This window comes from Pristis pectinata, chromosome 4 (genome assembly GCF_009764475.1).
Source record: "Pristis pectinata isolate sPriPec2 chromosome 4, sPriPec2.1.pri, whole genome shotgun sequence".
NCBI classification, from domain to species: domain Eukaryota; kingdom Metazoa; phylum Chordata; class Chondrichthyes; order Rhinopristiformes; family Pristidae; genus Pristis; species Pristis pectinata.
In genome coordinates, this window is record NC_067408.1 from 43,159,375 (window position 1) to 43,180,065 (window position 20,691).

Below are 20,691 nucleotides of genomic sequence, written 5' to 3' on the forward strand. Positions count from 1 at the left end.
AATGCATGGACTGCAAGGAACAAACTGAATGAAGTGCATGGACAAATTCAACTTTCAGGGTATGCAAGATTGGCACTACTGAAACATGGCTGCAAGACCAAGAACTAAATATACCTAGTTGTAAAGTCTATGGGAAAAACCAGGAAAATAGTCAAGGAGGGAGGGAGGAATAGCCTTATTGACTAAATATGAAATCAATGACGAGGGATGGTATCATAGAGGTAACTAGACTAGAAGGTTCATGGGTAAAACTTAACATAGAGTAGGACTTTAATGAAAATTGTGTAAAGGCACCCTAGCCGCAGATGCTAAGTGATCAAATGCCTAAATGTAGAAATAAAACAAGAACATAGCTTTTGTTCTGAAGAGTTAAACTTAACTTTTTAATGGACTACAGTATGTAAACTAGCTCATGTTGAAGAAGCTACAAATTTCTCATTTTTTTAGGCTAGTTTCCTACATTATATAGTTAACAAAACCTCAATGACTATCACCTGGTAACACATCTACTGTGCTTTGAGAGGCTGGTTATGGCTAGAATTAACTCCTGCCTGAGCAAGGATCTGGACCCGCTGCAATTTGCCTACCGCCACAACAGGTCTACAGCATACGCACTGGCTCTCCACTCTGCTTTAGAGTACCTAGACAACAGCAAAACGTACATCAGGCTGCTGTTTATCGATTGCAGCTCAGCATTCAGCACCAACATCCCCTCGGTATTAACAAGCTTCAAAACCTCGGCCTCTGTACCTCCCTCTGCAACTGGATCCTCAACTTCCTTATCGGGAGACCACGGTTGGTGCGGATCGGAAATAATATATCCTCGCTGACAATCAACACATGCACACCTCAAGGTTGTGTGCTTCGCCCACTGCTCTGCTCTCTCTACACTCATGACTGTGTGGCTAAGCACGGCTCAAATGCCATCTATAAATGTGCAGATGACACTATTGTTGTCAGTAAAATCTCAGACAGCGATGAGGAGGGATACGGGATTGAGATGGTTCTGTTGGTTGAGTGGTGTTACAACAACAACCTTGCACTCATAGTCAGCAAGACTAAGGAATTGGTTGTGGACTTCAGGAAGGGGAAGTCGGGAGAACACACACCAGTCCTCATTGAGGGTCAGCGGTAGAAAGGGTGAGCTGCTTCAAGTTCCTGGGCATCAACATCTCGGAGGATCTATCCTGGGCCCAACACACTGATGCAATCACGAAGAAGGCACGTCAGCGGCTCTACTTGCTTAGGAGTTAGAGGAGATTTGGTATGTCACCAAAGATTCTTGCAAATTTCTTCAGATGTACGGTGGAGAGCATCCTGACTGGTTGCATCGTAGCCTAGTATGGAGGCTCCAATGAACAGGATTGCATGAAGCTGTAGACTCAGCCAGCTCCATCATGGGCACAAACCTTCCCACCATCAAGGACATCTTCAAGAGGTGGTGCCTCAAGGTGGAGGCACCCATCATTAAGGACCCTCACTATCTGGGACATGCCCTCTTCTCATTACTACCATCAGGGAGAAGGTACAGGAGCCCGAAGACCCACATTCAATGATTTAGGAACAGCTTCTTCCCCTCCGCCATCAGATTTCTGAATTGTCCATGAGCACAATTTCATTAGTCCTTTTCTTTGCACTATTTATTTTGTAATCTATAATAATTTTATGTCTTTGCACTGTACTGCTGCCACAAAACAACACATTTCACAACATACAAGTCAGTGATAATAAACCTGATTCTGATTCTCAGTCATATTAGAGTTAATAATAAGTAATAAACTAGATTTAATTAACAGCCTAATAATGCATAAAATTTTGATCTGATACCAATCATAAAATGATTTGAGCTTAATATAGTGTCCGAAAGGGAGAAATGCAAAATAGCTACCACGATTCTAGGTTTGTATAAGGCTGATTTCCAAATAATAAGAATGGGTAAAACAAACAGTGGATCAGCAGGAGATGTTCAGAAAATAACATGATACACACCAGTTTCTGCCTCTAAAGGATACAAGTGCTACTTAAATCCTGGTGACAGAGAGATATAAAAAAATGACAGCAGGTGACAAAATCTACAAAGAAACAAGTAGGAGGGAAAATATTTTTACCGTTGTATTAGGAAGTAGTTGCCAGAAACAATGTGGATTCCTTAAAAGCAGATGAAGAGATGTTGTAAAAATAAACAGAAATGGTGAAATGTTAATTAACACAGGAAAGAGGATATTATGCTGGACATTCAAAAAAATTATAAAAGGAAGTGATAAAAACATCGCAAGTGACCTAACAATAATCTTCCAAAGTTCTCTCAAATTGGCAATCATTACTCGATTCTAAAGTTCTACATTTCATGTCACTCAGAAAGGTAAGAGGAGGAAACCAGTAAATTATAGAACAGTTAGATTAGCATCTGTTGTTGGGTAATTACTAGAAATGATAATTAAGGAATGGGTAACCAAACAAGTGGAACATTTCCAGTTGATCTGACAAATGCAACATGGATTTGTAAAGGGTAAACAATGTCTGATGAACCTGATTGATTTTTTTTTAAAGAAATGATTGATGCAATGGACAGGGAGATGTCAGTGGATGTTACTAATATGGACTTGTAGAATAAGTTTGATAATGTCCCTAATTAGAGATTGGTAGCATTTGACAGGAAACATTAAAAATAATGGGCAGGTAATCAAATTAGCAGAATGTGACTAGTAAGGTTCTGCAACTATTCACCATATTGGATGGTAGGATGGAAAGTTACATATCCACATTGTGAATGGCACAAAGCTTACTGACGCTTTCAGCTGGATAGATGGAAGTTCTACATTACATACAAATATTAATAGATTAGGCAAATGGGCAAAAGTATAGAATAAGTGTGGACCTTATGTAAAAAACTGAGGGCATCTATTTGGTACCTTAAAGTTATAAAAACAGTACTTTCTAATTGGTGAAAAGTTGAAAGCATTGGAGAAAGTGGTTCCCCAAAGAGACTTTGTTGTTCATATTTACTGGTTATTAAAATGTCATAGCCTGGTTCAGAAGATAATCGGAAGCTTAATGGAATGCTGTTTCTCTATCTACAGGATTATAGACCAAGGAAGATGGTACAGCTGTACAAAGCCATGATTAGACCACGTCTAAACTACTGTCGGCAATTATGAGCACCACCTTTTAGAAAGGATATATTGGCTTTGAAGGGAGTGTAGATTTAAAAATAATGATACCTGTACTCAAAATGTTACATTTCAAAAAATACTGGAATTTAGGTAAAAAAAATGATTTGATCAGTTTACTCCGTAAAGTTATCAGGGATGCTAAGAGACAATATCAGTCCAAAATGGAGTCCCAGACCAACCGTCAGTTGTGGCAGGGCCTACATGCTATAACAGGCTACAAAACAAAGTCAGGCAGCATCGCTGACAACAGTGCATCCCTTCCCGATGAGCTTAATGCATTCTATGCATGTTTTGAACAGAAGGGGATTGGAATGTCACCACCCACCCTAATAGCCTCCAATGCACTTGAACCCACAGTCACTGCTGCAGACACAAGATCAGCCTTCCAGACACTGAACCTGCAGAAACCACCTGGCCTGGATAGTGTCCCTGGCCATGTCCTTAGATCCTGTGCAGATCAGCTGGTGGGAGTTTTTGCAGACATTTTTAACCTCTCCCTGCTTCAATCTGAGGTTCTCACCTGCATTAAGAAGCATGTTGGTACCTAAGAAAAACGAGGTCTGCTTCAATGACAATTGCCCAGTGGCTCTGACATCCACCATCATGAAGTGCTTTGAGAGGCTGGCCACAGCATGCATTAACTCCAGCCTCCCAGATAACCTCAACCCACTGCAATACACCTACTGTCGAAACAGCTCTACGGCGGATGCCATCTCCCTGGCCCTACACTCATCTCTGGAGCATCTGGACAGTAAAGATACTTACGTTAGACTATTGTTTATTGACTACAGCTCCGCCTTCAATACTATAATTCCAAGCAAACTCATCTCCAAACTCTGAGACCGAAGACTCAACACCTCCCTTTGCAACTGGATCTTTGACTTCCTGACCAACAGACCACAATCAGTAAGGATATGCAGCAACACCTCCACCATGATTATTCTCAACAGTTGTGCCCCCATAAGGCTGCGTCCTCAGCCCTCTACTCTACTCCCTATACATTCACACCTGCGTGGCCAGATTCTGCTCTAACTCCATCTACAAGTTTGCAGACAATACCACTAGAGTGGACTATATCTCAAATAACATGAGTTGGAATACAGGAAGGAGATAGGGAGCTTAGTGACATGGTGTCATGACAACAACCTTTCCCTCAATGTCAGCAAAACAAAAGAGCTGGTTACTGACTTCAGGAAGGGGGCGGTACACACGTGCCTCTCTACATCAACAGTGCTGAGGTCGAGAGGGTGGAGAGCTTCAAGTTCCTAGGAATGAACATCACCAACAGCCTGTCCTGGTTCAACCACATAGATGCCACGGCCAAGAAAGCTCACCTGTACCTCTACTTCTTCAGGAGGCTAAAGAAATTGCCCCCTTTGACCCTCACCAATTTATATTGATGCACCATAGAAAGCACCCTATCCTGATGCATCACGGCTTGGTATGGCAACTGCTCTGCCCATGACTGCAAGAAACTGCAGGGAGTTGTGGACACAGCTCAGCACATCACGGAAACCAGCCTCCGCTCCATGGACTCTGTCTATACCTCTCGCTGCCTTGGTAAAGCAGCTAGCATAATCAAAGACCCCACCCACCCCAGACATTCTCTCTTCTTGCCCTTCCCATCGGGCAAAAGATACAAAAGCCTGAAAGCACGTACCACCAGGCTCAAGGACAGTTTCTATCCTACTGTTAAAAGACAATTGAACGGTTCTCTAGCACGAAAAGATGGACTCTTGACCTCAATCTACCTCAGTATGGCCTTGCACCTTATTGTCTACCTGCGCTGCACTCTATAACTGTAACACTTTATTCTGTTTTACCTTGTACTACTTCAATGCACTGTGTAATGAATTGATCTGTATTAAACATATGCAAGACAAGTTTTTCACCGTGCCTCGGTACATGTGACAATAATAAACCAATTTACAAAATTCTGATCAGAATTGGAGAGATAGGTAGAAGGGAACTACTTCTACCAGTCAGGCAAACTAGGACCAGGGGCCATAATCTACATTTTTCTGGCAACTTTGCAGAAAGAAATGACAGAAATAAAAGGACTGCTGGAATCTAGAAGAAGGGTCCTGACCCGAAACATTGACTGCCTGCTTTTCTCCATGGATGCTGCCTGGCCTACTGAGTTCCCTCAGCATCATAGTGTTTTTTTTAAAGAAAGAAATGACACCTGCCCTTTCCACTGATCACTCACTGAGGAGGTAATTTTTTTTCCTTATTGGATCTACTATTTCACATTCCACATTTTTTTTTAAAACCTCCCAATTCTGTTGATACTGTATATTCTAATGAAAATAGAACCAGTACTTCAAATCTATTCTTCTAACTGGGTGCTTGATATAGCTCTATTATCCTTTCCAGACTATTTAAACATGTATGCCTGCTAGCATCCTTGTTTTTCATTGAATTTCTTGTTTTCCCTTCCAAAACTCAGAACTCTTACAATTCTACTCAAACCTTTCAACACTCCAGTTTTCTCTCACATCTCAAAGGCGTGCAGGTTGGTTGGTTAGTTAATTGGCCATTGTAAATTGCCCCCAGTGCATAGGTGAGTGGTAAAATCAGGGGGAAATTGTTGAGAATGTGGGGAGAATAAAAGACAAGATTGATGTAGGATTAGAGAAAACAGGTGGTTGATGATCGGCACGGACTCAGTGAGCTGAAAGGCCATTTCCACACTGTACTTCTCCATTACTCTATAACTGTTTCTAGATAACTGAATGCTTCTGTCTACATTACTTACAATGCTGCTATCTTTGTGTAATTAGCCAAATTGGATCTGCACCCTTCCATGCTATACCAACTTCAATCATTAAGGCAGTATCAGCCCACCACTTCCCTCAACATTTTCTACTGCAAACAACACTTCTGAGGTGTTACTCTAGACACAATGATAACCTTCTTGCCTCTTACGAGGTTGTGAGTCAAACCTGTTCTATATCCACTTGGAAAGTGGTTATGGATTCAAGGCTCACTTGATATATATGTAAGCTGATGCCCCAGTTCAGCACTGAAGGAATGCTGCATTCCTAAAACTGAATCTTAACTGACTGAAGCACCATCTTCCCTAGTGTAGATCTGAAAGATCCTATGGCACTAATCAAAGAACAGCTGGGTTGCTATGCTAATATCCTGGCCAACATTTACCTCCACATAAACACCACAAAAATAAAATTATCCTTTTCATTTATATCACTGCTGATTATGGAACTTTCAAGCACAAAATGGCTTCCTTTCTGTAATAATTGTGATCTCACTTAAAACAGTATTTCATTCACCTAGAATTGTTTTGGAACATCCTGAGGTTATGAAAGGCTCTATATAAAAGGAAGCTTTCTCCTTTCTAGTGTGCGAAATCCACACTTCCAGTGGCATTCTCTGGTATCATAAGAATGTTTTCCTTACTTATCTTTTTTAGTCTCAGCTTCCTAATTTTAGGAAATACAAAACTACGTTTTATAATTCTGCTGCTACCACCATTTAGAAGGTGAAGTGGCCAAGAGCAGTCATTGGTTATTTTTACTCTCTTGCCTTTCATGCAGTTTTCAAAGCAACACATGAACAAATGCAGTAAATTGCTAATGTTTGACCAATACAAGGCTATATGGAGTAGAGCCAATTGTTTGATGTTCTTTTGGACAAAGTAGTCCAATTTCTTTGGCCTTTGTTCTCAGTTTCCACTGCATAAATGTCTTATTGCTCTCACATTTAGCTACATTCTGTTGTTGTTCCATTTGTAATACAAAACAAAAGATGATGCCATGATCAATGAGCTAAACATGTTACCCATTTGAACCCCATGACAAAGTTTAGATTTTCTCCCTACTGGATTCTGGTTGATAGTTAAGAGAAGAATAGAATTCTGTCAAGAATAGTAGCCTGGAAATTGGATTTCACCCAGTCACACAATGCATTAATCCCCATTTGGATCCACGCACAAACAAACTGGCCAAAATGATATTTGAAAGAGAGGTAGGATAGTTTACAGCCAGAAAGATGCACTAAAGCAAGACTTCCACATCTCCTGAGAGGACCACGCACAATTCAACATGAATTTAGAAACTTTGTTATGACCCAATCTGAAGTGGGTGGCAGCCTGTAAAGGTGCCCTCTCACAGCAGGAGGATGGTCCTGTGCGTGCAGAAACCAGGAGACCAGCCAGATCCAATGCAAGAAAAGTCTGGCAGGAAGTGGTTACAGTTGTCTTCTGTAAACATGAGAATCCCCACTCAAAGGAGTAATGCACCAATAAATATCAGTGTAACCTCAGGAAAATATGTCCTCACAAAAAGAATCAGTGTAACCTACAGAGCACTGGGAACAAATGGAGCAAAGATTCATTTATTGATGTCTAATCATCAGTGCAAGTGGATCTAAAAGGCAGCAGGTAAGAGATTATAAAGTGTCATCTAGGCTACCTGGTTTGATTATTGGATACTATGTTGGTAGTAATGGTTGGAGCATGGAGTGGGTTTGCTATGGTTTCACATGCTTCCATCAGGAAGTCCCTTATATCCTGTGCAGCCAATATATGCCTCCATCACTCAGCTGCGAGATCAGGCAGTGGATGCTTACTCACTCATGAACAAACGACTATTTTTCCCACTGGATCCATGCCAGCTCTCAGCACAACACTCCCATTGGTCCCATTCCCCCTCATTTTCCTGTAGCCTTGCAACTTATTCTCTCACATAGACATTTCAACTCCCCTTTGATTGTTTTGCCACTTGCCTACACCAAAAGGTAGCACATGTTTTTGGCATTTAGGGGAAAAGCAGAACACCCTATGTAAACCCAGTCACGGAAAGAATGAGCAGGCTGGACAGCACCCGAGGTTAGGATTGCCGTTTATCTCTGGAGCAGCAGTAGGTGCTGTGACACCATAATGCTGAGCAGGAACACCCCCTTCATTGCCATCTCTTCCACCTGCTCCTCTTGCTTGTGCTTCCCTTTGTTCTCTACTTCAGGATCAGGGTCTCCTTGCTGCTCGTCCTCCAGCACAGCTGCTATCTTTTTTGCAAGACTGTGCAGTGTGCACCACACACCAAAGCCTATGCACATGCTGGGCGCGTACTGCAAGGCACCCTTAGACTACTGCAAGCAAGAGAATTTCATTTTTCACAGATCTGTGTCACTTTCCACGATTCTGGTTCTTGCATGGCTCTTGGTGTAACTGTGCTCAGTGAATGCAGTGGCAGAGTATGCTGGTAGGAGGAGCTAGAGTAGAAAGTAGCATTGTTCCCCAGTGTTCATCCTTCCAGGTACAACTGGCCATTGAAAAGGTCTGATAGCACAGTTACCCTGAAAGTGAAGTTGTTATGTTCTCTTAGAAACAGAGCTCTAACCATGAGGTGATTCTTCTGCTGATCCACAATTAGTTTATATATATATATATATAAAAAATTTTCTGTTTGGGCAGTCAACAGCTACTTGCATTCATGATAAGCTTGCAATGTTTGCAAATCATGTCCCTCACTAAAATTAAAGGATATGAAATCTTTTTTTATGAATCTAATGCCTGGGTAACCTCTCTGAAGTAGCAATGAGCAGCAAATTGGGATTCACGGTTTAGTTAAGTTGTGGCTGTTTGATAGATTCCACTATGTGGAAGTTCAGTGTCAACATGAGCAGTCCAGGCAGGAGAGTGTAGACAATGGTCTTCCTACAGAATGTCACATATCTCAGTGACAATAGCCTCAGGAAACCTTAAACTGGCAAACATTGTTCATTATCGAGAGCCAGGCTAGGGTGTGGTATCTTATGACTACAGAAATAAAATGTGATTGGCATGTCATTGCCTCCTGCTCTCTGATTCCCCAGTTCAGTGGCCAGTCATTGCTGTGGTTATGCCCCAGTAATGGAGTGCTTCCAGTGGCGTCACCACTGAGCAACTCATTGCCAAAGAAAGCACCTTTTGCAAGTATTAGCATACTCTGTCGACTGAGCGGCTTACAATGTACTCTGAAGCTGGTCTCCCAAAATCAGAAGGGTGTTCCTTTAAATAGTAACAGCAGCAACCAAGTAATGCAATGCACTCCTCATTGCATTGAGACTAAGATACTTTAATTAGATGGTGCAGCTTTGGACTCCAATTTATGTTAGTAAGGGAGGAAATGGGCAGTGATGCAATCATGCTAACATCATTAGTGCAAAGATGTCCAATTTTCGAATGGGTATGATTTCACCTGGAAATGATCACTGGTGTGATCTGCTCCAGGTTTACATCCACTTATGCATGATTTACTCAAGAAAGATGGGTGGTTGATCCATCAATCTTCTACCCTAATATTCTTAAAAATGTTTTTATTGAATAAATATCTATTCAAAATTAGTTAAACCTGAAGGCTGGTGTTAACACAGGCATGAATGTGCACGGACAGGAAGGGAAATGCTAATAAAGTGGAAATTGAAACTGCTAATGCAAAAAATAGACCAAACAGTTAATGTCAAAGGAGTTATAAGAGAAAAAAATCCACCTAACCAAAAAAAAATCCAGTGTTGTACTTAATTAATTTACAACTTCCAAGATGCTTTTTTTTTTGTATTAAGTGACTTTAAACAGAGGAAGATGGTGAAAAATCAACAGCAGGGATTATGGAAATATGAGCCAGCATGTCAACTATACAAATACATCTTAGAAAATAGTAGAGAAAGATACTGCGCATTTCATTGAAAAGTGGTAATTTCAATAGCAGCAGGTGCTGATCTTGACAAAGTGGGCCAGGATATTAAAAACACAAGCAGAGAATGCAGGATCAACTGGAAAATGCATCACAGAACACAGAGAATTAACAAAGGGTTCCTGATGCCTGAAAAAAGTCCAAATGAGTCAAGATAGACCCCATTAAAAAAATCAGAAAGCTGGCATTATTGTAACGAGCACCTTCGCTGCCCCATAAAGTTCATCTATCCTAAAAGCTCTCTATGTAGATAGGGTCCTCGATATTGATACAAAGGCTGGGGATGCAATAAATTATTCCAGAACTACCATCGTTAGTCCCACAAGTGCACTGCCTCCTAGTGCTCAAACATATTTGAGATCCCAGTACAATCCTGCTTTGCCATGAATAACCAAATTAAACTGTGACTTCACAATACACATGTAGGATATGCAAGTATAAGTGGACGTTTAAGTACCATGCAGTACAATTTCAATACATTTTTATACCAGACAATGCTATTTAGTTGTTACTGGCTTCAATAAAGGATGTTCTGTTTATTTCCTTGTGCAAGCAGTAACAGAAAAGAGCCTACAAGCATTATATATAAATAAAATATAAATGTAGATACAAATAATAAAAACTAAGATCAGTGTAAACGACAGGTGTGCCTACCTGCCAGGCTGCCTTCTCTGGAGTTCCTTGGCTACATATTGTTATTTATCGGTTTCTGGCTGCTGTTCCTCTTCTTTTGTAGGAGACCTGCTTTGATATTTTTCTTCATTTAGGTTAGTAGCCTGAGTAAAAGGTATTTCCAATGAGTCTTGTGTCTTTAAAATTACTTGCAAATATCATTGCTCATTGAAAGATAAGCTCAACAACTTCAAATTAGTTCTGCCAGAGGTATCCAGAAGTGTCATCAGAATTATCTAGAAAAGTAGCCATAGTCCATGTGGGTTTTAAAGCTGATGCTAATCATTTGGAAGTGACTATAGTGCAGTTGCCCTCTCTTTCAACTACTGACATGACACCAGTACTCATTAAGGGAGGGAAGTGGTTCAAATGGGTTAAAGGGCACCAAAATAAGGGGCTGAATAAAAAGCAACTGATGTTAATTACAGTAAATTAATATAAAATAAATGTTCAGATAAAAAAATCAATGTTCAGTGCATCAGATTCCAATATACAACAGTTGTTCTGAAGAATGTCAGAAAACATTGTGTACTGCATATTTTTCAAATTAAAAAAACAAGTATTTTCATTTGAAATGGTCAGTAAGGTTAACAAAGCAGGTTGAGACATTTTTTAAGCTTAACCCCCTCAATTCTGCACATTCTGAACAACAAAAATAGATTTTTCCCAAAGACACTTAGAAAATGTGAAAGATTACATTGTTTACATTGTGCAAAGATTACATTGCCAAAGAGCCTGTTTTGTGCTGTATGGTTCTATGGTTTTCTCTATGTAGAACTATGGAGTTGTTGAATGATCCTTACTGCCCAACTGCTAATTGTCCAGAAGTGCCAAGCCCTCAATTTCTCTGACCCATCATCACATACCTAAATTATTTCTTTTCATTTAGTCACTTCCCTTTTAAATGATTCTGGATTGTTTTCATCATTGTTCTTAAGCACACATTCCCAGTGTTAGCAACACTGTGCATTTAAAAATCTCCCAACAACTTGCTTTGTTAAACTCTCCTGTTATGGCTTCACTGACCAATAGAAACGGTATTTTCATATTCCCCAAGGTGGTAATTTTCATGGCCTGGAATACTCCACAATTTTCAAGTCATTAAATTTTCATCCATGTGATCTGGCATTAAAGCTAGTTTCTTGAAAGAAAAAGTTTCCTGAATGAAGTGATTCCACAAGGAAATCCTGAATTTACTTCCAAGTAGATTTGAGTACAAAGCACAAAATGCACCGTAGTTCAAACACAGTCATAATGACAAAAGCCAGCTGATGGCATGCAGTCTAAGACATTATCAATTAAGTATCCAAGAATGGAATTATATTTCTGGCAGGAATTAATGAATTCACTAGAGGAATGTTAAGATATTCCATTCCTCAGCATTGACACACCTGTGTTTGATAAAAGTCATGAAAATAGATTTTTCTTTGCCTAGATGATCAACTCTATGGCTGGAAGTAATCAGATGATCAACTCTCATGCCTGGAAGTAGTAGCATATCTCAAAGAACTGATGTGGAAATAGTTATCTTAGCAGAAGACATGTAAACCAATGCCTCACAGCTCCAGTGATTCAGATTCAATGATCTCCTGCACTGTCTTTGTGGAGTTTGCACATTCTCCCTGGGACCACATGGATTTCCTTGAGATGCTGTGGTTTCCTCTCATATCCCCAAAACACACTGGTTGGTAGGTCTAATGACTGCAGCAAGTTATCCCCAGTGCCCAGGAGTAGTAGAAGAATCTGGGAGGGAACTAATGGGAATTTGTGGAAAACAAAATATACTTGGGTAGGTAGGAACAGTGTAAAATTAGGTGTTTGATGATTGGCACAAACCTAGTGGGTAATAGGGCCCTTTTCCAGGTTGTATCTTTCTATGACTCAAACAACTCTTTTAGAATTGAAACTAATTTCATAGCGAGTTATACAGAAGTTAACCAGACTACGTCTGTGATCCACTTGTTTTTAATGCACTAACCCCAAAATATGATCCTCCAGCTGTGTATTTAGAATCAGTATGTGCAATAGTACAGTACAAAATTTATAGAAGACATTCAGATGAACCTGTGAAATTTCATGACTGTAAACAAGGTGGTATTATAGTAGTGAGAAAATTCAACCTTTTTGATTATTTACAGCTAAATCTAAAAACAGAACTAATTAAAGGGCCAAAGTGGGATTGACACAAGGAAAGGTTCACAACAAATATCAAATTTGGGAGTAAGAAAATGTACCACTTAATATCTTCAGATGTAACCTGCTTGACAATGAAGCGTTGAAATTGAAATTCTGGAACTTGCTCCTGTAGTCAAAAACTTGGTCATCATGTTGTAAGATAGCTAGAAAATAAATTAGCCCGAGATGGACATTGGAAGCAGCATCATTTTCATGTATTTTTAACTCCACTGAAGTTTAGAGTTTCATTTCATGTGTGGGTTACAGCAGCTGTGACAATTAGCAAATCAGCCAAAATTGCTGATAGCTCATTTCCATGACAACATCAAGCACAACCCACTTTGTGTCAAGATGAGAGATCTCTTGGGTTAGGCTCCAGTAAAATTTCCTTTAATCTACCCCAATAATTTTCTTTGTCACTTTACTTCAACATTCTGGATATTCCCATTGCCCATCATACAATGACCATACTGACGGTTGTGAACTGAATAAAATAGATTTATTTTAATGGAATCTTGTATTAAACAGTTGGACTAATAAAGGTTAATAAAGCTGTCAAAAGACAGACTACAGAAAGTTAGCAGTAGATAGAGGATGAGTCACAGACACAAACACAAAGCGAGAAAGTATTGGCTGTAATTAAAACCAAGGTTAGTCTGGTTGCAATGTTGTAAAATGAGACAGAAGGTGACATTATCCTCTGGAAAAGAAAATGGTTGGTTCCTTCTAAGGACTGTTAATCACAAGAGTAAACTCTCTGTCCTATAGACATGCAGGCTGATCTATCTGGTTGCTGTAATAAATTGCTCCAATGGTCAAATGACTGACATAGGGGGTAGAACACCACCTGAGCAGGCAAGGGCATTTTACACGCTATCCCCCTGTGGTAGGAGACGCCACTGCACCCTCCTCATGGAGACAAATTTCTATTTTCTCACCGAGGACACCCTCCATCTTATGTGTGGCAATGTGCTATGTGGGCTCGATTCATAATACGTATGATGTACTATGGATCAATCATCGGCAGAAGAATTATACAGTACCAATATCTGTAACCTCATGGCTTGGGAAATTTAACATTTCATCATGATTATTCAGCCAAAGAATTGATCCCTATTCAAATAAGAGTGCACTTGGGCATTCTGGAACAGCAACAGACCCACTGGAAAAATGAGTTTCAACTTGCTGAAGCCTCCAGAGGATATGTGTGCTTACCAGCATAACGTTGCCAGGGAGATGAGCAATTCCACAACAATGAATCATACCAAGACACTACAGTCACATCTAAGTGAAAATGGTTGGGGACAATTAAACAACTGTTAGGAGCAGAGGTTCCATGAGCATCCACATCCATAATGATAGCAGAGCTCAGCACGTGAAAAGGGCAAGGTCAGAGCATTTATGATCATCTTCAGCCAGGCACACAAAGCAGATGATGCATCTCAGCTTCCTCCTGTTCCTATTACAGAAGCCAGGCTTCAGCCAATTCAACATTCTCCACACGATTTCATCCACCCTCAATCATCATGTTGGCAGGCTGTTATAAGAGGCAGTCCCAATTCAATTTCAACAAAATAATGAATTGCATTAGAAAATCAGGACTTACTGCAAGTTGCATATGTAAGTGTTTCTGACACAGTAACAGATGAAGGAGCCCAGACATGCACACTGGTGTCCAACGGCATGCAATGCATAACCAAGCACGTGCAGAAACAGTGGGTTTACACCACCTTAAAGGCAATTGGGAATGGGTATTAAATGTTGTTCTTGCCCTCAACAATATATTCATCCACAAAAAAATACTCACTATCAAGGCTGCCTACTTGCACCTCCATAACATTGTCCAATGTTATCCCTGCCTCCACACATTTTCTGCCACAAGTCTTTGCTCCATTTAGATTTGACTATTTTTGTGCTTGGTGATCATCCAAATTTTGCTGAATGTACCTAACTCACACCAAGGTCTATTCATTTGCCTCTATGCTTGCTGACCTATATTGCAACAACCAAATTATAAAATTCTCACTTTGAGACTCTGAAGTCTCTCAACAGCTTCTCCCTCCCCCATGTCTATAACCTCCCCAAGCCCCACAAGCCCTCATTAGCACTTTTCAATTTCTGGCCTCCCACACTTCAATTGTGCTGTTGTCTCAATATATAATTCTGTAGCTTGGCATCAAGCTTTGTTCAATAGTATTCTCAAAGCTTCTTGGAATATTGTATTATCTTAATAGTGCTTTAAAAGTGCAAATAGTAATTTAAGTAGCCCCATTCTCCACATATCCTCTGCTAAATCCATAACCGTGCCTTTGCTAATGATAGAAATGACCCATTCCAATACCCTTCAAGGCAAGCATTTAATCTTCCATCCTGTGGAAACTGGTGATTATCCAAATTCTGATGAATATACCATAAAGGTCTGTGCACTTGTCTCTTGTGCTTGCTGACCTATATTGGCTCCTGGAGTGGCAACACCTAAATTATAAAATTTTCATCCATCCTCCCAAGTGCCCTTCCCCATTTCTGCAACCTCCTCCAGCTTCACACTTTATCATTTATTGTTGACTTACTACCCAACTTATTACTGTAAGCATCCTATTCTTAAATGTCTGGTCTTTTATATTCTCTAGAATTGGTATTGTATCAGATTATTGTATAAAACAAATAAAAAGGGCAGAAATCAATAAAACTTATTCTGGATATACTGATAGTCAGTAACATTCTAACATACATCCTAACCTGAAAAAGAGAAATTTAGCTACTTAAGTAGTTCACAAACAACACAGACACAAATATTTGAAAATATAAAAACATGTTAAATACAATACATTCAAAAGTCATGGTGCTGCCTCACTTGTCTTCAGAATAGAAAGATACAGCAAGAACACATGGCTGTTTCCTTCCACAATGGCAAATGATTACATGAGTAAGCCCAGTTCTCCTACTGACTGCTTATCTTAATACTTACAAAGGTCTGCATGTGCAGAATAGCTTCTGCAGGCCTTTAACAGCTAAAGTAATAGAAGGAAAAGACATCTTCAAATTTTTTAAGCAACATACTGCAAACAACTACTACTACTTTGAACATATAAAATGATTTGGATCAATGTGTTTTCTAAGTTTTACAATGCTTTCAGTAACTATACCTTAGGCTTCTTTAAAAAGCAGGTCGCTTTGAAAAGAATGAGAGAAATTATAACAGCCTCTTAAATCTAAGCAGCAGAGAGAACTTCAGCTGGAGTGTTCTAGCCCTTCCCCATCCCAAAGCATTTTCTAAAGAAAGCACATGACAAGTCCCAGGCTTTTAGCACCGCCTCCTGTTTCATACACTTCATTATTGTTCAACAGTGCACAACAGGAGAAACAGGCCAAGAGAAGTTGCAGGAAAGAATGTAACATTTGCAAGCATGAATCCCCATGCACTTGGGGCAGCATAGTGGGATCAATCAGTATCAGAAACTGAGAGAAACCTCAAGGTAATGTTGATAATAGCACAAAAAACTTTCAAGGAAAAACAATGAATAACCAATTCAAAGAACCAACTAAATCTCTTTCCTAAAGCCTATTTTAATAGGACTAAAACCATTACCATTTTTTTTAAAAAAAAGAACAAACCCAGCAAACTTTAGATCAATTAGTTTAATGTCAGTGTTAGAAAAGATAACTGAATACTTTCTCAAAGATAATGGAAAAACATGCAGAAACTAAAAATATAATGAAGAATAATAGGGAAGAACATGCTTGATCAACCTCAACAAATTTTTTTAAGTAACTGAAGAGGTGGAAGGGTGACAGAGAAGACAACATGGTTAGTTTTTAAAATTTGCATTTCATAAAGGTACCACATAGCACACACAAGAAAAAGAGCAGAACACATACAAGCATGGCATATGTAGCAGAATGGATAGCAAAAACAGATCCAGAGACCAGGGGTTGAAAGTGATCACCCAAATTGGTAAGAGGTGGGAAGTGGTGCTCCACAGTTATTGCTTCTGGGATCACTGTTGTCCATTATAATATACAAAATGGACTTGAAGTATTGGTGGGTGGGGAGAGTGGTGTATGTGGGTTTGTCACAGTACAGAGAAATGTCACAAGCTACAGGAAATCAGTAACAGCCTTGCAGAATGAGCATGTAATTGGAAAATGAATGTGTGAGGTTTCACATTTTCATTACAAGAACAGGGAAGCCATAAACTCAGTGTATGTTTCTAAATGAGACAGAGAAAGAAAACATCTGCTGGTATAAAATGGAAAATCACTAAAACTGTGAATCAGGACATTAAAAAGAGCCTTTGGCTTCATTTCAAGAGGAGCAGAATTGAAAAGCAAAGAAGCTAAGCAAAATCTTTTCAGCAGATTGGTTAGACCATAACTGTGAATTGTTCTGTTCTCTTTATTGTTAAGGAGATAGACAGGCAGTAGATAAGATGCAGAGATGATCCACTAGAATGATTTCAGAACCAAGTTGTTATATCTCAAAAGGAAAGAATGAGGAAAAAAAAAGCTCCATGTTCAAAAACAAAAAAGGCTGAGGGTAGAACCAATAAGCTCCCTGGGTGGCACAGTAGTACTGTAGATAATGCAGCTGCCTCACAGCTCCAACAGTCTGTGTGCAATTCTGAACTCTGGTGCTGCCTATATGGAGTCTGTACATTCTCCCTGTAAGCACGTGGGTTTCCTCCCACACCCAAAGATGCATTAGCTGTCATGGTAACTGGCTACTGTAAATCACCCATGGTGTAGTGATGACTATGTGTGAGTGAATCGCTTACAAGGAAATAAGATCGATGGAAATGCTCAGAGCCAGTATGGATTTGATGCGCCAAATGGCTTCCTTCTACGAGGTCTGAAAGATTGTGAATCAATTTGATCCATAGATATAAAAGACATTGTTTTTATTTTGTGGGCAAGATATGTGGAATTTCTATCACAAAGGATAGTTGAAGTAAACAGCACAAATGCAATTAAGACAAAGTCACAGAAAAATGAATAGATTGGGAGGAAGTACAGGTGTAGCATAAACAATATAGTGTGGATCTGTTGAGCCAACTAGATGGTTATTGTGTTCTGCTTTATAACATCATCCATGCAAGATGCTCTTTCCAAAGATTGTTTGGATAAGAAAGCTAGCTGTCCTAGTTAGGCACAGGTAGTTAGTTCTATTTGCATACTAAAGGAATGCAAGTTTCACCAAAGTGAATTACAGTTTTGATATTTTTTTTATTTCCAGTAAGTTCTCTGAATCATACCAATGTATATTCTAACTTTATTCTGTTCTTAAAGAATCCACAGAAAATAAGGCAGTAAATTTAATGAGATATTCAGCATGATCAACAGTACACAACTAGACATCTCATCAGTAGTTTGCACATATCAAACAAAAATCTACCTAGTGGTTACATGGCGATTTTCATCTGCATTTAATGAAAATTAAGAAATATGTCCAAACACCAAGACGTAATCATACTTGGTTTAATACTTATCCAAATGTGATGACAAAAAGCTTATAGCTTCAACTGTTGCCTTTACTTCCAACAAGCAGCTCAAATCAAGTTTTTTAAAACTTGTAAACAAGTACCTGCAAAAATGCAGCAATAATTGGAACAAATCTGTTTGCTGGGAGACTACAAAAGCAGTATTTTATAATTGTACAACTACATTTTGTTCCAGCATACCATTAGACTGAGCTGTTGCCAGTAATAAGCATTATCTATTATTGTTATTTGGGTTTTGCACAAAGTTGATAGAATATGAGCCGGAGTTTGGATCCTTGTTTAACAGGAAGTTGTCAGTGGACAGGCCAAAAGGTCGCAGAACCATGTTGCCAAGATCTTTCAGCTTGCCTACAATAAAAAGAAAATAATCTGTAGCGTGATTCTTCAAGTTAACAAAGGATTTAGTCTGCAGACAATTAAAATAAGGTTTTTTTTGAACGCTGCACAATTGCATGAACAAATCATTCCACTGTCAATAAACAAGCACTGCTACAAAATCATTCTGCAACAAACTGTCCACAGGTAGATAATCATCTTGAGATGATGCTGAACAGTACATTAACAACAATGCACTGGACCACATTTCAATAAAAGGTGGACTACCTCTGAAGGTTCAGTGCAATCAACTTGCGTCATGCTTGCAAGAGAAAACAGACAAGCTATGAAACATTTTGCACATAGAAATTATCATCCTGGATTTTGCAGATGTATTGGCAGCAAAGCTATCAGGAACTTTCAGATGTATGCACGTCTCCACTTAATGAGATTCCCTGATCCTCCACAAGGTCCAATATTTTGCTATGTCAGCATAATCAAAGGAAGTCATACAAACCAGGAACATTTCAGGTATATTCCAAGAATATGGGCATATATGGAGTTAGTCTTCTCAGTCAAAGCAACGTCCCATGACAAATGGATTAAAAATGGCTATGTTTCTGCTTCTGATTAATTTTGTGTCCTTTGCTAGACATTCTTGCCAGGAAATGAAAGTACAAATTCACATGTAATCCCCTCTCAGGTCACATAAGCTGCAGGTTTGCAACATTGTGGTGAATACATGGAGAATCACATCTGGCTAGGGTCCTAAAGTATTTTCCACAATGATTGGACTGCTGAGAAGCAAATAAAAGACTTGAAGAAAGGACAAAGGAAGCTTTTCTTTCATCTTTAACATCTGAATTTAAATCCATCATATCTTCTGCTTTCAACTATAAAGCCCTTTATAAAATATGTTTAACGGAGGATGTGAAGTTTATGCACTTGGTTAACAATCTGGTTCAGAAAAATGACCAATGTGAAAATTAAATATAAACATGCTGGTTTTCTTCCAGAGTTGAGGCATATTAGTGGGCTGGCAACCGTGTTAAAAAAATGACAATCCAGATGAGCCACTCTGTAAATTGATCATAAAACCATACAGCATAGATAAGTGCAACTTAAACCAGTCAGTCCAACCCCTCCACCCTAGTTCAAGTACAATTTGCATTCCAAGTTCTAACCACTTGGTATGGAATTGCATTTTCTCATATTGTCTCCAGTTCTTAATTCTTCAGCCATCAAAAACAAGTTGCTTTTAGAATCTAACTCTTCCATGATATTAAATACCTTTATTAACAATATTTTTGGTCTTCACTATTACAAGGATAACAAAGTCAGCTTCTCAAAATAACTGCATTCCCTCATCCCTGGAACTTTCCTGGTAAATCTCTTCTGAACATTCCCAAAAGTTAGCCAAATCCTTTCTGAAATGTAGTGCTAGAACAGACCATCTTTGCCAAGTTGGGAGAAAACTAGAGTTTTTATATAGATTTAGCATAGATTCCTTGCTTTTGCATTCTGTGCATTTACTTACAAGGCCCAGGATCCCTTATGCCCCATTACCTGGTTGTTCACATCCTACTATCCTCAAACACTTGTACATAAACACCTCTGGCATCTCACTTCTTAGGTCCTATTTAAGATTGTATAATTTAACTTATTTTGTCTCTTCATTCTTTCCACTAGAATGTATTAGATTTCTGTGTTGCATTTCAGCTACTATATCACCAACCCGTGAACATCCTCATGCCTTTAACCATCTTCTTCATGTTTCACTACAATTCCAAATTCTGCACCATGAGCAAATTTCAAAATTGCACCCTTCATCCTCAAATCTAAGACATTAATGGAGATCATAACTGGCACAAGTTTTTTTCTAAATCCCATAGCCGACATTGCACCCACACTATTACAATTCATGATAACCTACAGGCTTCAATTTTTTAAATAAATTATCAAAAGCTATTACACCAAGGAAGTGCATGCCAACTTCTTGATACTTATGAAAGGCTTTCCTTATGTCAGCTCTTGTCAGTCACCATAAATCTGGACACTAATTATGATCCTCATTCTTGAAAATGATTGCTCTACATTTACTCCATTATCAAACACCTTTTCAATGCCCACATACACAAAATCAACTGTACATACCCATATCCA

At 39.2% G+C, this 20,691-nt stretch overlaps 3 protein-coding genes across 4 annotated transcripts in view; 1 reads left to right on the top strand and 2 right to left on the bottom strand.

Moving 5' to 3' along the window:
* Window positions 1-10,538, bottom strand: part of LOC127569262 (gastrotropin-like) — a 176,650-nt gene extending 166,112 nt beyond the window's left edge. Inside the window, exon 1 of the mRNA XM_052013730.1 lies at window positions 10,523-10,538. The gene's annotated coding sequence lies outside the window, so the exon portion shown is untranslated. The remainder of the gene's footprint in view (window positions 1-10,522) is intronic.
* ccnjl (cyclin J-like) overlaps window positions 1-20,691 on the top strand; it is a 441,915-nt gene that overhangs the window by 268,599 nt on the left and 152,625 nt on the right. The window lies entirely within an intron of this gene.
* The window catches only part of ttc1 (tetratricopeptide repeat domain 1), a 40,124-nt gene continuing 34,943 nt past the window's right edge, over window positions 15,511-20,691 (bottom strand). Inside the window, exon 8 of one of the 2 annotated variants that reach the window (XM_052013724.1) lies at window positions 15,511-18,561. In XM_052013724.1, coding sequence (XP_051869684.1) covers window positions 18,425-18,561 — 137 coding nt within the window. In that variant the 3' untranslated portion in view covers window positions 15,511-18,424. The remainder of the gene's footprint in view (window positions 18,562-20,691) is intronic. The other variant, XM_052013725.1, reaches the window with a different exon arrangement.